The sequence below is a fragment of the Ochotona princeps genome, chromosome 10, assembly GCF_030435755.1.
Source record: "Ochotona princeps isolate mOchPri1 chromosome 10, mOchPri1.hap1, whole genome shotgun sequence".
NCBI classification, from domain to species: domain Eukaryota; kingdom Metazoa; phylum Chordata; class Mammalia; order Lagomorpha; family Ochotonidae; genus Ochotona; species Ochotona princeps.
This window is the reverse complement of record NC_080841.1, coordinates 75,459,221-75,480,001: the sequence shown is the minus strand read 5'-3', so window position 1 is coordinate 75,480,001 and position 20,781 is coordinate 75,459,221. Positions and strand designations below refer to the sequence as shown.

At 49.7% G+C, this 20,781-nt stretch overlaps 1 protein-coding gene across 15 annotated transcripts in view; it reads left to right on the top strand.

Annotated features, from left to right (window-relative positions):
• Positions 1 to 20,781, top strand: part of SVIL (supervillin) — a 205,351-nt gene that overhangs the window by 54,221 nt on the left and 130,349 nt on the right. For 6 of the 15 annotated variants that reach the window (XM_058669655.1, XM_058669652.1, XM_058669658.1 and 3 more), the window contains one exon: positions 9,633 to 9,724. Coding sequence is in view for 9 of the 15 variants with exons in the window: in XM_058669649.1 (XP_058525632.1) it covers positions 17,607 to 17,706 (100 nt within the window). In the remaining 6 variants the exon portion in view is untranslated. Of the gene's footprint in view, positions 1 to 9,632; positions 9,725 to 17,161; positions 17,707 to 20,781 lie in introns of those variants that run through there. The other 9 variants (XM_058669649.1, XM_058669647.1, XM_058669650.1 and 6 more) reach the window with 5 other exon arrangements.

Genomic DNA, 20,781 nt, shown 5'->3' with positions numbered 1-20,781 from the left:
TGGCCCTGTTGCCTCACCTAGTGCACTCTTTCCCAGCATGCACACCTGTGTTCCCACAGAGGCAGCTGACGCTTCCCATACCAGGATACTCCTCAGACACTCACCCTGCTTCCCCCCACCCACTAGGAGCTGACATTTGATCTCCCTTATTGATATTGCGGGGTCACTTGCTCCTGAAAGAGTGTGCACTGAATGAGGGACTGATACTTAGCTCTCTTCTTGCATCTCTAGTTCCCAGAACTGGACTCAACACATGAGGTATTCAGGACTGCTGGAGCCAGAGTCCAGGAAAGAGTTAGATGCTTGTCTTGTTTTTCAATCTGTGTGTAGAGATTCACTCAGAGTGGGCCGCCTGCTTTGCTTTCTTGCCCCTTTCAAGATCTGCAGTTGGACAGTCAAGGTGGCTGCGAAGCTTACCTAGCGCCCAGGGAATTTGATTTGCTCCTGACAGTTCTTTCGGATCACAGTACCTGGATGTGTTGGTGATGCGGAGGTTTTGTGGATGTATACGAAGTGAGTTGGGCTCAGTAGACACCTGCTGGGCTTCGTTTCTTCCCTTTCCTCAGTGAGTCAGGAGCATGAAGCTGAAGAACCACTTACTCCTCTATGTTTTGTTTTGTTTACTGGAAAGTCAGATATACAGAGAGAAGGAGAGACAGAGAAGAAGATCTTCTGTCCACTGATTCACTCCCCAAGTGGCCACAACAACTGGAGCTGAGCCAATCTGAAGCCAGTAGCTTCCTCCCGGAGACCCACTCGAGTGCAGGGTCCCAAGGCCTTGAGCCATCCTTGACTGCTTTCCTAGGCCACAAGCAGGGAGCTGGATAGGAAGTGGGCCACTGGGACACAAACTGGCTCCCATGTGGGATCCCAGTACATGCAAGGTGAGGACTATTAGCCGTTAGGCTACCACCACACTTACTCCTCTATTCTTACTACCAGAGTTTCCTTCATTTGGAAACAGAAGTGTTTCCTGAGAAATTTCATGTAGCCAAAGGAACTTTCTTCCCCAGCAATGAGCAACCAACAATCCTCCTATAAATATCCTAGGGTTGGGAGTTAGTGGAGGAAGTTAGATAGCTTGTTTGTGGAACCTACTGGAAGACCACAGCAGCCCCATTTCATGGATATGATTTTCTTGGCATGTTTGCTCTGAGCTGCTTTGAAACCGTGGCATTTAATTAGCGTATAAGTTATGCAGGGTCAAGTTCACCGTGTATTATGCACATCTGTGTTCTGATAAGGGCATACAGTCAAGTGACGCTTATTATAATGACGGCAGAAGGTCCCTCCACTCAGCTCCACCTGTTTCACTTTGTTGTTTTACCCGTTCTGCCTGGAATGTAGCTTGTTGGAATCTGAGTTCTGTAACTTATCCTGATGTCCCTGAGATGGCCCTGCTTGGGGACTGCTCCCATTAGTAGGTCCTTTGCATTGCTGGATAGTATTCCATGGTACAGATCTAGGGTTTGCTTCTCCATTCACCAGTTCAAGGAGTTTGAGCTTGTTTCTGTTTTCTGTTTTTACAACAATTACGTCTCCGTTAACATTTAGATACAGGATTTTATGAAGACATGTGTTTTTACTTGTTCCCCTTTTGAGTGAATACCTACGTGGGGCATGGGTTGCCAGTTCATGTGGGCAGAATATATGGGACTTTATTACACAGGCAGAAGCACAAACCCGCCAAGCCGCTTTCCCAAGTGGCTGCCACTTTGCAGTCCCACTGACAGAGTGTGAGAGTCTACGAGCTGCACCTGTCAGCCCCTTGGGGCTTTCCTCCTGGAAGAGAAGCCCCAGGGCACATCTCTGCCTGCCTCTCCTACACGTTTGCCATTAGGTGTCCCAGCACCTTGCCTTGGGATCTTTCCTTGCTTCCATGGGATGTCTCAACAGATGCAAGTACCCTCCTATCCCCTCCGAGTACGTGATTGTAGCAGGTGCTTCTGTTTGACCCGGCTGCAGCGAACTAACTTGTTCAACAGAGTTGTGGCTCGGCTGCCCCAGGTGGCTGAGCCCTACCCCCACTCCTAGCAAGAGACCCCATTGCTTTGCCCCCAGATAAATCGGTACCAGCAGGCATGGGGGAGACAGCTGTGTTTCATTCTCCCACTGATGAAGATATGTTTTCTATCTTCTGGACAGAAGTCCAGAAACAAATCTCCAGCTCTTAGGAAGAGAGAACATTGCTTTATCTGGGAGGCGCTAGGAGGTATAGATTGTTATGAAAAAGTCTCTAACTCTATGCAAGCTTTTGTATTATGTGTTAATTAGTGGGACAGTGCAGCCTAGTACTTTTTTGGTTTAATTTCACTTTAAGTGCAGAGAGAGTAAGAGACGGAGAGAGATTTATTTATGTAAAAGGCACAGAAACAGGGAGAGAGGAAGAGAGCAGACAGGCAGATGGACAGACGAAAAAAATCTTTCATCCACTAGTTCACTCCCCGAAAGGCCTAAACAGTCAGAGCTGGGCCATCCTCAAAAAGCAGGAGCCAAGAGCTGCCCACAGGTATCTCACGTGGTTGCAGGGGTCCAGATACCTTGGCTGCTATCTGCTGCTTTCTCAGACACATTAGCAGGGAGCTAGAAAGGAAGCAGAGCAGCTGGTACTAGAACCGGGCTCTGATATGGGATGCCGACGTCCCATATGGTGCTTGATTGACGTGCTGTGCCACAATGCTGCCCCCAGGAGAGTTCTCTGTAAGTGGCCTTTTGTCTCTGGCCACATGGAGGCTCACGGGCAGCTGTGACTCCTCAGGTGCCAGGTCCCTCATCAGCCCCCACCTTCTTCCATTTACAGGGCTTAGCCCATCCTGCTTTGGTCCCCAGGGTGGGGGCTGTGGGTACCAGATATTGGATCTCTCTGTCACTCCATCCCTGCCACCCTCCACCACATCGGTCCTCGTCCAAGTTTCTTTGCTGAAAACAGACACACATAGACATTCACAAGCACATTCACAAACACGCACAAATACGCACGGATACATGTGCATGCAAAAATTATTTTTCAGGAATAGGAGTTTGGCCTAGTGGTCAAAATGTTAATTCCCATGTCCCATATGTGCCTGGGTTTGTGTCCCAGCAGCTGCTGACTCCAGCTGCCCACACAGGCAGCCCCTGAGAGGCAGTTCAAGTTCTGGCGTTCCAGCCCCCTCCTTGGGAAACATGCGATAAGTTCCTGCCTCCCCAGCTTTGGCCTACCTGGGCCCAGCTGTTGTGGGCATCGAGGGGAGTGAACCAGAGCTGGGAGCTTTGTCTGATTCGATGTCCACGTAGGCAAACAAAGAAAAATACAGAAAAAGAGCAAGGCCTAGTACACCCATCTTATTATCAGGAAAAAGGGGAGACGTCGGTGTCCACCAGGACTGCAGTGGGGTTGAGTCTCAGAGCTGGCCCAGCATAGCTCAGAGCACTGCGGGCACTTGGAGCCCACTGCCACCGCCTGGGGACACCATCTGGGCTTCTTTCTGGTCTGCCTGGCATGTGCTACATCCCAGGATGATGGCTACAAAAGGGCACATCATGTGGCTGTAAACATACTCAGGCACCAGGGTATTGGGACATTGTCACTGTGCCTTGAAGCCACACCGTAGCGTACAGAAGTGTTACCTTGTTTGTCAACAGGGCACCATATGTATTTTGTCACTGTGTGTGTTGTAGAACTTTGCAATTCATTCTTTCATTTTGTTTGGGAATAAAAGACAGAGCAAGTTCCGATTTTCTGGTCGTGAATGCCCACAATAGCCAGGACTAGGATTGCAAGAATTGAATTACTTCAGCCAGTTCCTCCCAGGGTCTGTATTGGCAAGGAGCTGGAATCAGGAATGGCATTCCAGTACCCTGATGGTGATGGGGCACCTTAACAAACCCTGATGGTGATGGGGACACCTTAACAAACATCTTAACCACAGGGCCAGATGCTGGGCCCCCTGACATTCATAGTGTGTGTTTGCCATACATTTTTGAGGTCCTCCTTAGACGTACTCTGTGTGCGTGTTTAATTACTAAGCATAAGGTCAGCTCCTGCAATACTTGGGTGCCGTAGATAATATAAAATCTTCACATGCACACATCCCTTGTCAGACAGCAAGCTGAATTTCTCTTCAATGTTTGCTGCCTTTCTATTCATCTAGTGGCTCCCGGAAGGCCGGTGCGACAGCCCGTCTGCTCGATGTTTTTGGTCCCACGTGGGTTTGAAATGATACCCACATCCCTGGACTTATGAGGCACAGCAGTTTTGCAGGCATGAGGTGGAGAACATGCGAGAACTTTTTTTCTGAGCCTGGTCTCTCCTGTGAGGCATGGAGTAACAGCAAGCCCATGAGGTGGGGACGCGTGACCCTGCAGTGGAGAGCGCCCTGAGGACGGGCGGGGGGTGGAGTTCTGCGTCCCCCAGCAAGGCCATGAGGTGGGGACGCGTGACCCTGCAGCGGAGAGCGCCCTGAGGACGGGCGGTGTAGTTCTGCGTCCCCCAGCAAGGCCATGAGGTGGGGACGCGTGACCCTGCAGCGGAGAGCGCCCTGAGGACGGGCGGTGTAGTTCTGCGTCCCCCAGCAAGGCCATGAGGTGGGGACGCGTGACCCTGCAGCGGAGAGCGCCCTGAGGACGGGCGGGGGTGGAGTTCTGCGTCCCCCAGCAAGGCCATGAGGTCAGATGGCTCACCTGTGCTGCTGCCCTCTGCCCTGTAGGTCGTGTGCCCCCCCCAACCCCGCTCCACCCTGCCCCTCAGCCCCTCCTCCTTGAGTACTGGGTGCCTGCCTTGGGAACTCCAGGAACACAAAAGCCAGCATCGGACATTAGAGAAGCAAACGCCCCCTGGTATGAGAAGTAAGAGTCAGTCCTTCCTCAGGAAAAGTTCCCCATCTTGACTTCCTGATGCTTCTAGTATTTGAGGAAATGTGCACTGTTCAACAGATATCACTCTAACGTGTAGGCAGCCTTCTCACAGACTTGCTGGGGAGCCGCCCGGTTTACTGATTGCTTGGTGCAGAGGGGTGGGGTCTCAGGCGTGTGGATCGCACAGTCTCTTGGAAATGACTTGACAAATGAAGTAGGCCAGTGATTGGTAGTGTTCAAATAGACTGTTTTTTTTTTTTAAACGTATTTTTATTGCATTTCATTTTTTAATTAGTTACATTGCATTACGTGATACTTTTTTTTTATTATTTAACTTCATTAATTACATTGTATTATGTGACACAGTTACATAGATACTTGGGTTCTCCCACCCCTCCCCAAACCCTCCCACCATCAAATAGACTGTTAAAATTTGTTCTCTATTCAAACTCTCTGTGCACAGACACACACAGACATACACGTATAAACCACAGACACATAGACATTCACAAACACAGACACACGCAAACACACATATAGACACACAGATACATACAGACACACAGAGAGACAGACAGACACACAGGTACACACATGTAAGCATACAGGGACACAGAGACACACAGATTGAAACAAACACACAGAAACACACACAAATACATGCCCAGCATACACAGAGACATACACACACATAAACACAGTGACACACAGATACACACATAAATACACAAAGACAGACATAAACACAAACACGCCACACCTAGGCACATGCATAAACACACATACACGGAGACAGACATACACACTGGCAGATGCGTAAACAGACACAGGCATACACACACACACACACACACACACACACACACACGGTAGTCCAAGCACAGGCACCCAGTGTTTCTACAGGCATACACACACAGACATACACACACACACACACACACACACACACACACGGTAGACCAAGCACAGGCACCCAGTGTTTCTACAGGCATACACACACAGACAGACATACACACACACACACACACACACACACACGGTAGACCAAGCATAGGCACCCAGTGTTTCTACTTGGAGTGGACACTACCATGGGTGCTCTTTGAAGGGTGTCCCTCCCCTTTGCTGCTGTCACTCTTCATTCCACCTATCATGGCCTCTCGTGTTGGCCCCCTGAAGTGATAGCTGTCCTGCCATTTGCTGATGGCTTTTCTACCCGCTGGTGTGGGGCTAGGGTAACTGTCAGCAGCATGAGCGGCCTGGGTCACCGGGGAGCCTGGACCTGTCTGAGGAGGGTATGACCAGGCTGCCCCCGCGCGGTCATGTCCATCAGAGCCAGGATGCCTTCTCACAGGCTCCCTGGAGAGCAGCTCTTCATTGATTGGTTGGCGCGGAGGGGCGGGGTCTCAGGCTGTTCAGGACGGATAGGAGGCATTGGAGGCCCCTTTAACTACCTGGAGGAACCTTCTTTCCTTGCTGTAGGCTACTAGAACTCAGCCGAATGGCAGCAGGTAGCTGCAGAAGAAGCTGGGTCTCTCCCGGAGGCCTCCTCCCACCGACCTGTAAAGGGTGGACGGTGGGACACCTGGGTGAGGGGACAAGCTGCAGAGCCATAGAAACCAGTGGCCACTGCAATCACTCAGCTGCGGGCCAGTGTAGCTCAGTAACCAGGTCCCTGTCCACTGTGGGCAGTCCTGCGGTGTGCGGGGCTCCTGCTGCTGAATTGGAGAGTCCCCGGACAGGGGAGCCTTAATATCAAAGTGTGTGTTTCTCTGGCCCCGGGATGAAGGAAGAAGGCTTGGTCTGGTTTGACTGCAGGATGGCCCGTCCTGTGCAAGTCAGGCCCGGGAAGCAGTACCTTCCAGAGCTTGCTGGAAAGGGAGGAGAAACTGGCCCTGCAGCCTGAGGCCTGAGTCCTCTTCTGGCTCTGTTTTCCCCCTGGGTGCCCCTGTTTCCCCCTGGGATTGTTTTGTTTTGCTTTTTCATACCAGTTGGACCGGTTTATTGAATTTCAACTTGTGGCAGATTTTGGATCTTTGCCCTGCGGCAGCAGTGGAGGTGGTGGTGGTGTTCTAAGCTCTTTTCTCCTCCCCAAATCACCCGTTCTGTTCTGTTTTCCTGGCCTGTCTGGGACTTTCTCAAGTTTCATGGTTTCACCACCACGGATTTCCTTTTATTGTTTGAGCCGAATACTTGCCTGCCACTTGCACTCCCTGTGCTGTGGGATCCACCTGCACCACGTGGTGCTTGGCGGGGGAGTGTGACACCTGCCGTGGCAGGACAGAAAGCGGAATCTCTTCTTCAAGAACAGGGAAGGATACAGATTCTTCTTTGAAATGCTTCTCGTGGGTCTCTCCCATCTCCCCCTCTTCTGTGGCTGCTGCAGGTGGCTTCCTCCCTAGCAGGGAATACTAGGGGGTGCAGAAGCAGAGTGTAGGCCCCACGGCAGAAGGAGAGGCTCCAGGCGGTATGGGCCAGCTCACAAGGCTACAGAACCTGGCAGCAACAGCAGGAAGTGACACTCAGTGGGCAACAAGAGCAGACCACATGAGGCCGCCTACTGGTCTGTGTTGCTCTCAGCTGTCTCTGTGGCTGCCCAGGTTTCTCTGAGAAGCACCAGTGAGAGTGATTGCGTGTTGCCCTCTGGGACGTGGGTCCCCTCCCCGCCACACAGTAACTGCTCCAGACCTTGATCTCTGGGCTGGGAACCCCGTTCTGTCTACGCCAACTAAAGCTAACACTCCCAGAGTGAAGGGTTACTCAAACCTGCCCCATGCTGTGCTCAGTGACCTCTGACCTTTGCAAAATGCAGTCCCAGGACGTGAACCAACATGGGGAGGGTATAGGAGGAAGTGCCTCAGCGGCAGAGGCGGCTGAAAACAAAGGTTTCCCAAAGCGTGGGAACCACTAACCATCAAAGCAACCAATGAACCCAGAGAGTCTCCTCCAGCCCAGCTGGCTTCACTGAGTGAACAGAATGCCCAGCGGGGCTAGTGTGGAGCTTATCAAGGAAGCTGCCAGTATCCCATGTCACAGGGTCTGGGTTCAAGACCCAGCCCTGCTGCTGGCTCAGCCTTCCTGCTCATGGCACCTTTGGGTGATGCGACAGATGACTCAAGTGGTTGGGTTCCTGCCATCCCCTTTCCCCTCAGGGGAGACTTGAGCTGAGTTTCTGGCTCCTGGCTTTAATCTGGTCCAGCTCCGGCCAGGGCATCTGGGGAATGAACTAGTGAGTGGAAGATCTCTGTCTCTTTGAAATCAATAAAATTCAAACACTTTTTAGAAAATCAAGCAAAAGTGCCACAGGATGTGAGCCATTTTGAGCCCACAAAATGACCTGCCCCCAAGGGAGTCATTTTGTTTAATCCAGCTGCCACCTCACTGGGCTGGGTACCCATCGGCTTTAGTCCTGCTCTGTCACCTGCTTGGACACCTGTGCCTCTCCCTGGCTCCCCGGCAAGCACACGATGAAAGCCGGCCGTGCCGACTGTACACGGAGCCGGCTGAGTTCTACTTCATCACCCGCTGTGCATGTCAAGGGTCTCTTTTTCCAGTCTCTTAGCTTGTCTGTCCAGCCTCCCCGTGTTTTCTCAGGAACTAAGCTCAGTACATTTCTCTGGCGTCACATATTCAACTCCACAAACATTTCCACCCTGTCATCTCAAATCCTCTGGTGGTACAAGGTTCCCCTTCCCAAGGCCCTTTGTTTGGACCAGATGTAAACTTGGATGGCATTGTGGCACACTGGGCTAAACCACTGCCTGAGATGCCAGTATCCCTCTACGGGGGTGCTGGTTGGAGTCCCAGCTGCATCCACTTTTGATCCAGCTCCCTGACTGCAGCCTGGGAAAGCAGTGGAGGATGTTTGGCACTCCTGCACCCATGTGGGAGAATGACAAGAAGTTTGTGGCTCCTGGCTTCAACCTGTCTGTTGGGGCTACTTGGGAAATGAACCAGTGGATGAAATTCTCTCTCTCTCTTTTCTCTCTCTTTCTCTCTCTCTCTCTCTCCCCCACCTCTATACCTCTGCCTTTCAGACACAACAGTACATTTTAAAAATAAGTAAATAAAATAAAATTTAGAAGGAAAGCATTCATATGTATTGAAGGTGACTCCTAGCTTTAACCAAATATATTAAACCTCAGTCACCATAATGAAGTAGTGGCTTGGCAGAATCAGTCTACAGACTTGATTTTATTTTATTTATTTGCTTACTTATTTATTCTTATTTGGAAGACAGAGTTATAGAGAGAGAGGAGAGATAGAGGATTGAGAGAGATTTTCCATTCTCTGGTTCACTTGCCAAATAGTCACAATAGCCAGAGCTAAGCCAACCTGAAGTCAGGATCCAGGAGCTTCTTCTAGGTCTCCCATGGGAGTACAGGGGCTGAAGCATGTGGGCCATCCTCTGATGCTTTCCCAGGCCATAAGCACGGAGCTGGATTGGAAATGGAGCAGCTGGGACATGAACCAGAGCGCATATGGATGTCAACACTACAGACAGAGGCTTAACTTGCTATTCACAGCACCAGCTCCTAGACCTAATTTTATTCACCGTGTTTAAGATGAACAGTGAGGAGTGTTGAGTGTTTTCCCTTATAAGACGTTGAAGAGTAGGCTGTGACTCATTCTTGTCCATGTAAGTGGATCGTGGAAGGGATGAAAAAAAAGGCTCCTTGCCGAGGTAGCAGCAGCTTCATCACGCCAGGACCCCCTCCATCTAGTTCTCTTCCATGAGATGGAATTCTCTTTCAATGGACTCAAGGCAGAATTTGTTCTTTCTGCTTCTTGTTTTGCAGGAGGAGCATCTGGGTGGACAGCCACTGAGCCTTGGAAAGCTGAGGGAGCGGAGCGTTGTGTCTGAGGCCGTGATCCAGGCATCAGTGCAGAGGTAAGCGTTGAGGGGACAGATCGTACAGCAGGTGCCGTGGGGAGCACGTGGCTACTCTTCCTGCCCTTGGAGAAGGGGCTGCGTGAACCCATGCAATGGACCGGAGCCCCATGCCAGGGGACGGGACTGCTGGGAGGAGGCCCTGGGCAGTGGACAGACAGGAAAGCTGGGCTGCAATCTTGGCTGGGGAAACTCCTTGTTATTTCTTCAGTGGGCTTGTGTCCTATGGTGACCTGCAGAAAGGCCAAGGGCAGCTCTATACTGGGGCATTTTTTCTCCCTGACCTAAGCTGTGACTGTGAAAGACTTTTCATTTCTTTCTTTGAGAAACAGAGAGACAGACACAGAGACAAAGCTGCCATCCACTGGTTCACTCTCCAAGTACCCTTAGAATCCAGACCTCCAGCAGGATGAGGAGGTCTTCACATGGCCGGCAGAGATCCCAATACATGAGCCTCCCAGAGGGGAAGGCTGGGGCCGGGAACCACGTCTGAGAACTGGGCACAGCACACTCCTGTGTGAGAGTCAGGTATCTTCCCCACAAGGCCAACTGCTGACTCCCCAGTTAGGCTTTTTACATTGGTGCATCCTTCTGGCAAGCTGTGCTATCTGACCTGCCTTTCTGAGAGCCGGTAATTCTGCAAGTGTGTCCCCGGAAGTATAGCTGCTCAGGACTGTTTGCACTGGGAAGGGAGTGTTAATGGGGTGTCTGTGCCCAAGCAAACTTGGACCTCATCACCGCCGTCCTCTAACCCTAATGAGCCTCGCATTATCTCTGTGCATTCCTGTGGGCTGCCTTGTGTAAGGGGGCCTCTTGGGGCCATCTTTCCCATTTGCTCACTCAAGAGGTGTTAAACAGCAACTTCATGGGGCAATAGATGCCTCGGGTATAGCGGAAAGTGAGATGGGCAGTGTTTCTATGTAGATAATGGATGAGTAAGTGAACAGGTGAGTAGAGGGGTGATTAGGGAGACGGGATCCCAAGGCTCTGAGACTGTGTCTACGCTCAGCTGGTATGACCTTGAGTGAGACGCACGACTTCTTGCTGTTCAGTTTCCCCATCTGTGAAATGACTCCGGCACCTTGTATCACCGTGGGGACTAAAATGATAAATGCGGTCTACACCAGCCATATCAGAATCGGCACACATTACACCAAGAACTGAGAGTTTTTTAACAAATGGATGTGGAGGGCAGGGAGACAGAAGAGCTCCCACCTGCTGCTTCACTCTTCTCATACCTCCACCTGCCCCAGGCCAGGGACTGAAGCTGGGAACTTTGGATTTGTGGGTGGCAGGAGAACCCACTTACCTGAGCCATGACTGCTGCCTCCCAGGGTTTGCATTAGCAGAGAGCTGGAGGCAGGGGTGGGACCCAGGCACTCCAGTGTGGGACATACACATCTTTATGACATCTCCACAGTTAAGCCAGATACCCACCCAGCTGCTGAGTGCTCCGACAGTTCTGTAGTGAGCTCACCTGTACAGCCTGGAGAGGGGAGGAGATGAATGGAACAGGGCCTTGTGAACCTGTCCACTAGAGACGCAGTGAAATGTGCACCCGATACAAGGCATGCATCCGGAAGGAAAAGCAGCTACTGTGAACTAGATCTTGAGTAGAGAAAACATTGGACAAAATCTAGTACCTTTTCAAGTTAGCAAGGAAAAAAAAACAAGAAGTGACTTCCACCTGCCAAGGACACCTAAGGAAACCCTCCCCCCCAATCCCCACCGCAGCTAGCATCCATGTACTGATGGGGAGTCAAGAGCTTGTCCTCTAAGATCAGAGAGCAGACCTTCAGGGCTTGTGTTCAGTAGGAGAGAGGGTTGACTTTAGGAATTGACTTTTTTTTTTATTTTTGTTTGTTTGGAAAGGTAGATTCTGTAGAGAGAAGAAATGATTGCAATGGTCACAGTTGAGCTGACCCGAAGCCAGGTCTTTAGTGGCCTGGTGAATTCCCAGGGAGCTGAGAAAGCATGGTTTCTGAGTGGTGTCTGGGAGGTGCATCTGGAAGAGGCAGGTGGCTGGGGAAGACCTGCCCTCAGCGTCATGAACACTGCCCAGGAGGCTGGGGCTCTGGCTAGACGGAAAAGGCAGGGGAGAGGCAGATCCATTCGCTCTCGCTCCTGGAGCTGGGATGCACTTTCCGACTCCTACCCCTGGCCTCGGACTTGCCCCACCGTTGGGTTCTCAGGCTTTCAGGCTTACACTGAGAGCTACACCATCAGTTCCCCTGGTTCTGAAGCCTTCAAGCCCAGGCTGAGCCGTGCTCCCATGCTTTCTGGTTCCCTAGCTCGACACGGCCTGTGGTGTGGCCTCCTAGCACCCATGATCACAGGAGCCAGTTCCCATATCAATACTCTCTCATCATCCATCCATCCATCCATCCAATTCATTCTGTCTCTCTGGGGAACTTTAACTCGTATAGTATTGTACTTACGGGTCTTGCCAGGGCAATTGCTCAAAAAAATGAAATAAGAGGCTTCCAGATTGGAGAGAAAAGACTCGTTCTATTACTGTTGGCAGATGGCATGATCTTGCATATAGAAGAGAATTAGGAATTCATTAAGCTGTTAGAACTAGTACATTTGATGAGATTGTAGGGAACCATGTTTCTGTATATTTGTGATGAATCATCTGAAATGAAATTTTAAAATGATTCTTTATGATAGCACAAAAAAGAACAGAATCCGTAGGAGTAAATTTAGCAAGAAATGTAGCATGTATGCTCTTGAAATTTGAAAGACATTAAAGAAGACATAATTGAATGGATACACATCCAGTGTTTGTAGTTCAGAAGCCATCTCATCAGAACAGCAGGGACCCCCACACTGATCTGCAGATGCAGTGCAAAACTTGACCAATTAGTTTGACACCAAGTGTCTAAGCAACGAAACTAAAACACACTTAACACTTAACACAGAAGTAAAATACAGAAAATAAAGCTCATCAAAATTAAAAATTTTCTATATTAAAGTACACCATCAAGCATGTGAAAACACAGCCACCAGAACAATTGAAGATTGTTATGAATCATATGTAAGGGACTATATCTATAATATGCAAAGAACTGTTATGATACTAACAATTACAACTCAATGAAAACGGATAATGGATCTGAATAGATAGTTACCCAAAGAACATATGCTAAGGGCCAATACATCTGCAGTAAGATTTTTCCTATCACTGCCATCTGGGCCTGCTGATTGTAATAGCAGTAAGTTAACCACTTGTGCTTGTTGGTGAGGATTTGGAGAAATTGGAAGCCTCCTACTCTGCTGGTGGGAATACAACAGAAGTCACTATTTCAGAATAGAGTCTTATAATTGCTCAGATACTTGGACATATGGCCACATGTTTAACCCAGTGCTAAGATGCTGCATTCCACATTTCAGTGCCTGGTTGGATATTGAGCTCTGGCGCTGGCTCCAGACTCCAGTTTCTTTGCAGTGCACATCCTGGGAGGTGACCATGATTTCTCAAGTCATTGGTTTCCCACTACTGACTGGAGAGATCTAAACTGAATCCCTGGCTTCTGGCTTCAGCCTAACCCACCCCTGGCTGTTGCATTTGTGAGTGAGCCAGTGGATGGGAATTCTCTCCCCCACCTCATTCGCTGTCAGTGTGTTTCTCAGATAAGTACATAACAACTTTAAAGAATAAGTGTTTGGCTTTGTGACCTCTTAGGACACCTGCACCCACAAGTACCTAGTTCAAATCCTAGCTGCTGCTCTTCTGATCTGGCTTCCTGCAGTTGCTCATCCTGGCTAGGACTTTAGTACATAGATGCTTGTCAGCCATGTGGAAGACCAGATGAGAGTTCCAAGCTCCTGACTTTGTCCTTCCTCATTTGAGGAGTGAACAAGAAGATGAAAGAGCCCTCTGTCTGTATCTTTGTCTCTCTGCCTTTCAGACAGAATGAGAAAACAAAGACAAATAGTTAAACATAGAATTACCATTTATAACCTAAGACTGTATAGCTATTCCTCAGGAAAAATGAAAATCTAAGTTGGAACAAAAACACAAATGTGTGTACCAGTGTTACTCATAATAGTCCAAACTGGAAAAAAAAACTCAAATACCCATCAACTAATGAGTGAGTAAATAAAAGGTGGTGGTGGTGTGTGTTTGTGTGTGGTGGTGGTGGTGGTGAGGATGTGTGTGTGTGTGTGTGTGTGTGTGTGTGTGTGTGTGTTCATTCAATGGAATATTATTCAGTTCTAAACATGGAACAGAATACTGAGGTATGCTACACCTTAGGTACATCTGTAAAATATACTAAGTCAAGGGAGCCAAACCAAAAAGCCCACATGTTAGGGGAGTGTTATGAAGTGGATAAAGCCACTGCGTACAATGTTGGCATCTCTGAAGACCCAGCTATTCTACTGTGGATCCAGCTGCTTGTTAATGGGCAGAGGATTGCCCAAGTTCTTGGGCCTTGCATCCATATGGGAGACCCAGAGGAAGCTCTTGGCTATGGCCTGGCCAAGCCCTGGCAGTTGGGGCCATCTTGGGGGTAGACCAGTAGATATTCTCTCTTTTTCTCTTTGTCTCTTCCCCTCTTTCTGTAACTCTGCCTTTCAAATAAATAAATAAATAAATAAATAAAATCATTATTTTTAGAAAACAAACAAACAAAAAAAAAACCACATATTGTCTAATTCCATGTTGATGAGATTTCTACTACAGAGGCAGGAAGTAGATGGGTGGCTGCCTGGAACCTGAGTGGACAGGTCAAAGTTAAGAATGACTGTCATCTCTGGTTGCTTTTCAGGTGATAGATGCCTGAAATTGATTTGATCCTCGTTGTAAAACTCCTTGACTCTACTAAACACTGTTGAGTTATATATTTGCAACTGGTGAGCTCAATGGTCTATAACTTACCTGGTAATAAAGCTGCTGGCGGTGTGTGACTCACAGACCCATAAGCCTGTTGTCCTGGGAATGGTCTGTGAACACTTGGCAGGGGCTGAAAAGTAGGGGCCAAAGATGGGTCAGGATTCACAGTGACCGCATAAAGTGACCTGGGCAACTTGTACAAAGGAGAAAGAGCAGAGGAGAAGGATACCCTTCTTCTGTCCGATGAGAGGGACCAGCTCTGAGTAGCCTGCCAAGTATCCATTAGGCGGAGAGCTCAGCGCAAGGCTGGAGCTCTTTGGAGCAAGGCAGACTGGAGACACAGTGGAGGGCACAGGCAGATCCCTTTGTAAACACAGAGCGAAAGGGAGAGTTCCCGTCTACCTGATAACTCCCTCCAGGCCTACAGTGGCCAGTCCTGGCCCGGCCTCCAGAGACCAGAGCTCACTGTAGGTCATCCACATGAATGGCAGGAGTCCATTTGCTCGACCCGTCACTGCTCCTTGCCAAGGTCTGTGTTTGTAGGAAGCTGCAGTTGGGAGCGACAGCAGGGACCGCAGACAGGTACTCTGATGTCAGGCGCAGAGGTGTTCACCGCAATGCTAAACGTTCACCCTGATTAGGAGGAAACTGAAAGACGGATTTGACTTTTGTGTATCTTTACAGTGTAGGTAGAGTGACTGCAGAACGTTTTCATTTGCACTCAGAGTAAAGAGCAAAGCCGTCTCATGCTTCTGGAGGCAGGGATGGTCTTTCTAAAGCAGGGTCCACTCTGTCACCTGCACTGCTATGTGTGCTCGAAGACCATGGTGGAAGCCAGTGCTTTATCACTGAGACCACAGCAGTTAATTACTGAAGGAGGTGGAGGGAAAAGAGGGAACTTTCTCAAAAGTTCATGCACAGGAACACACACGTGCACAGCGACCGAGCAGAGTTGCACACATGTCTGCAGGCATGCAGACACATGTACACAGGGACATGCACAGTCACCCACCCATGATACATACCAGCAGACATGCACACAGGAACATGCGCATACATACTGAGCCACACATGCACACACAGGACACACATGCACAGGCACCCACCCATGATGCCCACCCTCAGACACAGGCACACTCAGCCACACATGCATACATGGACCCATGCAGGCATGCCTGTGTTAGATGCTGTTGAGAAACTTTAGTGGTACGCCGAGTGTGGATCCTACCATTTGTATTCTTGCATTCTTCACTTGGGCTGCTTTACTGACTTAGTTTATGGAAAAACAACTTTGCAAAACGGTTCTTGGGAAAATGGGTTTTGGAAAGCAGAGTGACAGAGACAGGGAGAGACGGACACACCTTCTCTCTTCTTCGCTCTCCAAGTGGCCACAGCAGCCAGGTCTGGAACTGGAACTCCATCCGAGGTTCCTGCGTAGGGGGCAGGGGCCCAGGCACTTTGGCTGTCTCCCACAACCTTTCCAGGTGTGTTAGCAGGAAGCTGGAGTCAGAGTCGAGATGCCAGGGGCTCAGAGCTGTGTTTCAGCGTGGGAAAACAACTTTTGTACAGCATTTGCATATACACATTTCTCTAAGTAGTAACCCAACATGCTCTTCTGTAGGGTGTGTAATTCTGAGAATCAGGTGCCATTTGGGCTGGCCAGCCCATTTGAGTGAGATGTGGGAAACAAACCTGTTCTTCCCACAGGCCAAGTCTATACACAAGATGTGTGTTTGTCTGTGCGTGTGTATCTATGTGTGTATGTGTCTGTGTCTACCCTGTTAGGGAGTCATGGTTTTAAAGTTGTATCTGAGCTTCAGCTAAAGTTTGCCCCTCTCTTTTAGGAAGTGTAGGTGGCCTGTTGCAAAAGTAGTTTGAAATTCCAGTGCTTTCTGGTTGAATTGGCATGAAACTTGAGAATGGTCTTATTTCTTTAACTTTGGTTTCACTTTCTAAGACTCTTTCTTAAGTATGTGTGTGTGTTTAAAACATGCACTTACCGTTGTTTCCTTATAATTTATGTATTTAGGAAACATGTTGTATTGTTCACAGTGGGCTAAACCACTTCCTGTAACACCAGCATCCCCTATAGGCACCACTTGGAGTCCTAGCTGCTGCACTTCTGATATAGCTTCCTGCCAATGTGCTTGAGAATGCATTAAAAGATGGCCCAAAAGACTCTTTGGACTCCTGCCACCCACGTGGGAGACCCAGATGGAGCTCCAGGTTCCTAACTCAGCCTGTCCCAGCCCAAGCCATGTGGCCACTAGGGAAAGAACCTCTCTCTCCCTCTCTCTCTTTAACTGCCTTCCAAATCGACAAGCAAACCTTCACCAAGAAAAAGAAAAAACAAACAAACAAACAAACTTTTTTTCCCTGAAGGATTTATCCATTTTTCTTTGAAAGGTAGATTTTATAGAGAAGGAGAGACAGAGAGAAAGATCTTCTATCCACTTTCTATCCACTGGTTCACTCCTCAAATGGCCACAATAGCCAGACCTGAGCTGATCCAAAGCCAGGAGCTAGGAGCCCACTCAGGATGTCCCACATAGATGCAGAGGCCCAAGGCTTTGATCCATTCTCCTCTGCTTTCCCAGGCCACAAGCAGGGAACTAGAAGGGAAGTGGAACAGTCGGGACACAAACTGGCACCCATAGGGGATGCTGACACTTGCAAGTAGAGGATTAGCCAATGGAGCCACCACAACCGGCCCCTACAGCAAAATCTTATTCTAAAATAAGCACCCCAAGCTTTAGGAGCTAGAGCCAAAGCCTTCTGAAAAGTATGATTATGTGTTGTGCCTGGCTTGGTGAACAGCCAGAAATCTCTGCTGCAAAAAAACGTCTGGGTTGAGCATCCTGCTTGCTGTTGTTTTCCCAGCTGTCCTGCACCCTCAGGTTTAGGACTGAAAGTGACTTGGAGCCACTGGCAATCAGGGTGGGGTGGGTGGGGGATTAGCGTGATTATCTGGGAGGAATCATCTGGACTTCAACCTGTTACCTTGGCCCTTCTGCTTTCGCGATTTTAAAAGCACAGGAGAAAGCAATGGCAACGAGAAAAGGTTTGGTTCTCTCTGCTCGGGGCCCGCCGCCTCTCACAGACAGAAGTGTGTGGCCGACATTCAGTATGCCGTGGGCCAGGCCAGGTCAGTGGGTACCTCAGCTCGGAATGTTCTTCAGAGTCTGGGATGGTCAGCAGCCAGCAGGTGCTGGTGGGCAGACCTGTGGGTCATTACGGCACCAGCAACCCAGCTTGTTGGACTGCTTCGGGAGGGGTGGGGATCTGTGCAAATTACTTTGTCCCTCAGAAATGTCTTGTTTGTCTTGGCCTGGGGCCAGACCTCTAAAGGGGGTGGTGGTGTGTGCTGTGTCACAGGCGCGCAGGCCCCCGGAGCCTGGGTTTGGCTTTGTCTGTCAGATCCTGTGTGCGTGTGTGTGTGTGTGTGTGTGTGGCAGTTAGCCTTGGGGTCGTGTGGAAGAGGTTGGTTGGTTTGTGAACCAGTGTGGACAGAGCCTGTGTGATGTGGTGCTCCAGGTGACATGAACACAAGGAAAGGTAAGGGACCCACAGAATTTTCTGAACAAGTGCCGTTTGACCTCGCTTTGACAACGCTTTGACACCTGCTTAGCATTTTCCTAGGCTGGTGGGAAACTCAGTCTTGTGTCCCGGGGGTGGTGGTGGTGGTGGTGTCTGTGTAGTGGTCTGGGTGTGTGTGTTTCCTGACAGTGATTTTTTTTGGGGGGGGGGGTGAGGATATTGATAGTGAAATTAACTTAGGGCTTTCAATTAAAAAAAAAATTCTTTCTTTTGAACTGCTGTGTTAACTACCAAAAAAAAAAAAAATCATGGACTATTCAAGTCTTTAAATAAGAAAAACAGAAACAAATCTCTTTCTTTGTGATCTTGTAATAAATCCAATTCAAGCCCTAGTTCCTTTGTAAAAGAAAATTTACCAAAGAAAGGGCAGGGAACAGAAACTGTGAGAGACTGAATCTACCTTTGCACCCTCTCTTCTTCACTTGCTTTCTCTCTCTCACACACACACATATACATGAAAACTTCTACCTATATTTGCACGAAAAATTCATATGAAAGTCTGGAAGAACCCACAGAGGGTCCGGTAATACCGCCAAGCCCAGGCAAAAGAACGAGTCATAATTTGTTGATCTCATTTCATCTGGATACTTTTCCTGATTCTTCTCTGCCGGTTTCAGGCTTTGCAAACATTCCTTGGCCCCGGGAGGGAGTTGTATAACCATCCAACTCCACAATCGTGGCCCTAGAAGAAATGTTCCTTTGAAAAACCCCAAGGACAGAAAATTGAAGACAGCTGTGTGCGGGAGCGCAGCCCAGAGCCAGAGCTCAGCTCTTGCTGCAAGCTTGCCTGGCTTCCCCCGCTGAACTTGGGCTGTGGTTTTCTCCTGGAGGGATGGATGAGGAGGCGGGGGTGGGGAGATCTGGTTGTTGTTTCTGCAGGTCTTAGGGGAAAAGGCCAGCTCCCTTCAGGACCCCGCGTTTCTGGGATGTGGTTAGGAGAGAGCGTCTGGCCCGCCTCACCTTGCCTCTCTCTCTCTCCCTGTTGTCTCCCTGCCAAGGATGCAGGATCTGAGGGATGCCAGGATGCCACAGACCCTCCTGTGTCCCAGGGCCTTTGCATCTGTGGCCGTGGAAGCCGGTCAGGGGACAGCCAAATCGAGGCTGCAGAGGGACTGGCCAGCGGACAGGCAGAAACTGTGGTCCTGGCTTCTTCTCTTAGCTTTCCTCTCTGCTGTGAAAACCTAGGTGTGGCTTCTCTGACATCCCCCCGCAGCTGCCCCCACCCCTGCCCTGACTGAATGGTAGCCCAGCCGCCCCCACCCCTGCCTCTGGCTGTGGATGGCAGCCCATGGGCGCCTCCATCACAGACCCCAGCCTCGCCCTGCCTGGCATCCATCCCTCTGCTCCTTGTCAGTCCTGGTGATGCATGCCCCTTCTTTGCCGAGATTAGATTACTGTAAATTTCATCTCTTGTACTGCCCACCAGGGATTTGAATGAATACTTATTGGTATGGAGAAGGCCGTATTGTGTTTCAGAAGACAAAGGGCTGGACTTAACCACTTGGCTGTGGCCGGAAAAGCTCAGGGAGGGATTGTGATGGCAAAGGCATGCTGTCTCCAGGGGCTCCCCTTGACAGTGAGTGTACTGGAGGCCAGCGAGCTGTTTGCTGTGTGCACACAGTCCCCTGTAGGCTGCTTGCGTGTTGGCAATGCCAAGCCTGCATTACCACGCAGTCCAAGGTTTCCCCACCCTGCCCCTCTAAGCAAGTCCTCAATTGAAAGCAGACACAGCTTCCTGAGGAAATCTTCCACCAAGATGTGTTTGGAAAAGAAGGCGACACTCTGGGCTAAAGCACAGTCTCCCCAATGCCAGCATCTCCTAACTGGGCCCCACTCACCGGCATAGCTGCCTTGGGAGAACCCCTCAGAGACTCGGCATTGGTGCTTGAGGCTAGTCTGTTTTTATTTTTAAGACATATTGATATTGAAAAGATAGACTTATAGAAGGAGAGAAGGAGGAGAGAAATCTTCCATCCACTGGAAGCCATGTTCTGCTGCTTTTTACAGCTGCAGGAGGCGGGAGCTGGATCAGAAGTGGAGCAGCCCAGTGGCTAAATCCTCACCTTGCAACCGCTGGAATCCCATATGGATGCCAGTTTGTGCCCTGGCTGCTCCACTTCCCATCCAGCTCCCTGCTTGTGGTCTGGGAAAGCAGTCGAGGATGGCTCAACGCCTTGGGACCCTGCACCTGGTTGGGAGACCCAGAAGAAGCTCCTGGCTCCTGACTTCGGATTAGCTCAGCTCCAGCTGTTGTGGCCACTTGGAGAGTGAACCAGAGCATGGAAGAGCTTGCTCTCTGTCTTCGCTTCTCTCTGTAAATTTGCTTTTCCAATGAAAATAAATAAATCTTTAAAAAAAAAAAGTGGAGCAGCTGGGATTGGAACCCCTGCCTGTATGGGCTGCTGGCATGGCAGGCGATGATATTACCAGCTATGCCACAGCAGCTGCCCCATGGTATCTATTCCTCATGCACCAAATCTTTCTTGAGTGCTCAAAGCAGACGCAAACCTCTGTCTTCACGGTGGTTAGGTTTCCTGGGGCAGGAGCTTGGCAGTGCCTGGAGCTGCACCTAAGTGCGCATCCTCACTGTGTGGAAGCTGGGGCTGGATGTGCTGCTCCCTTC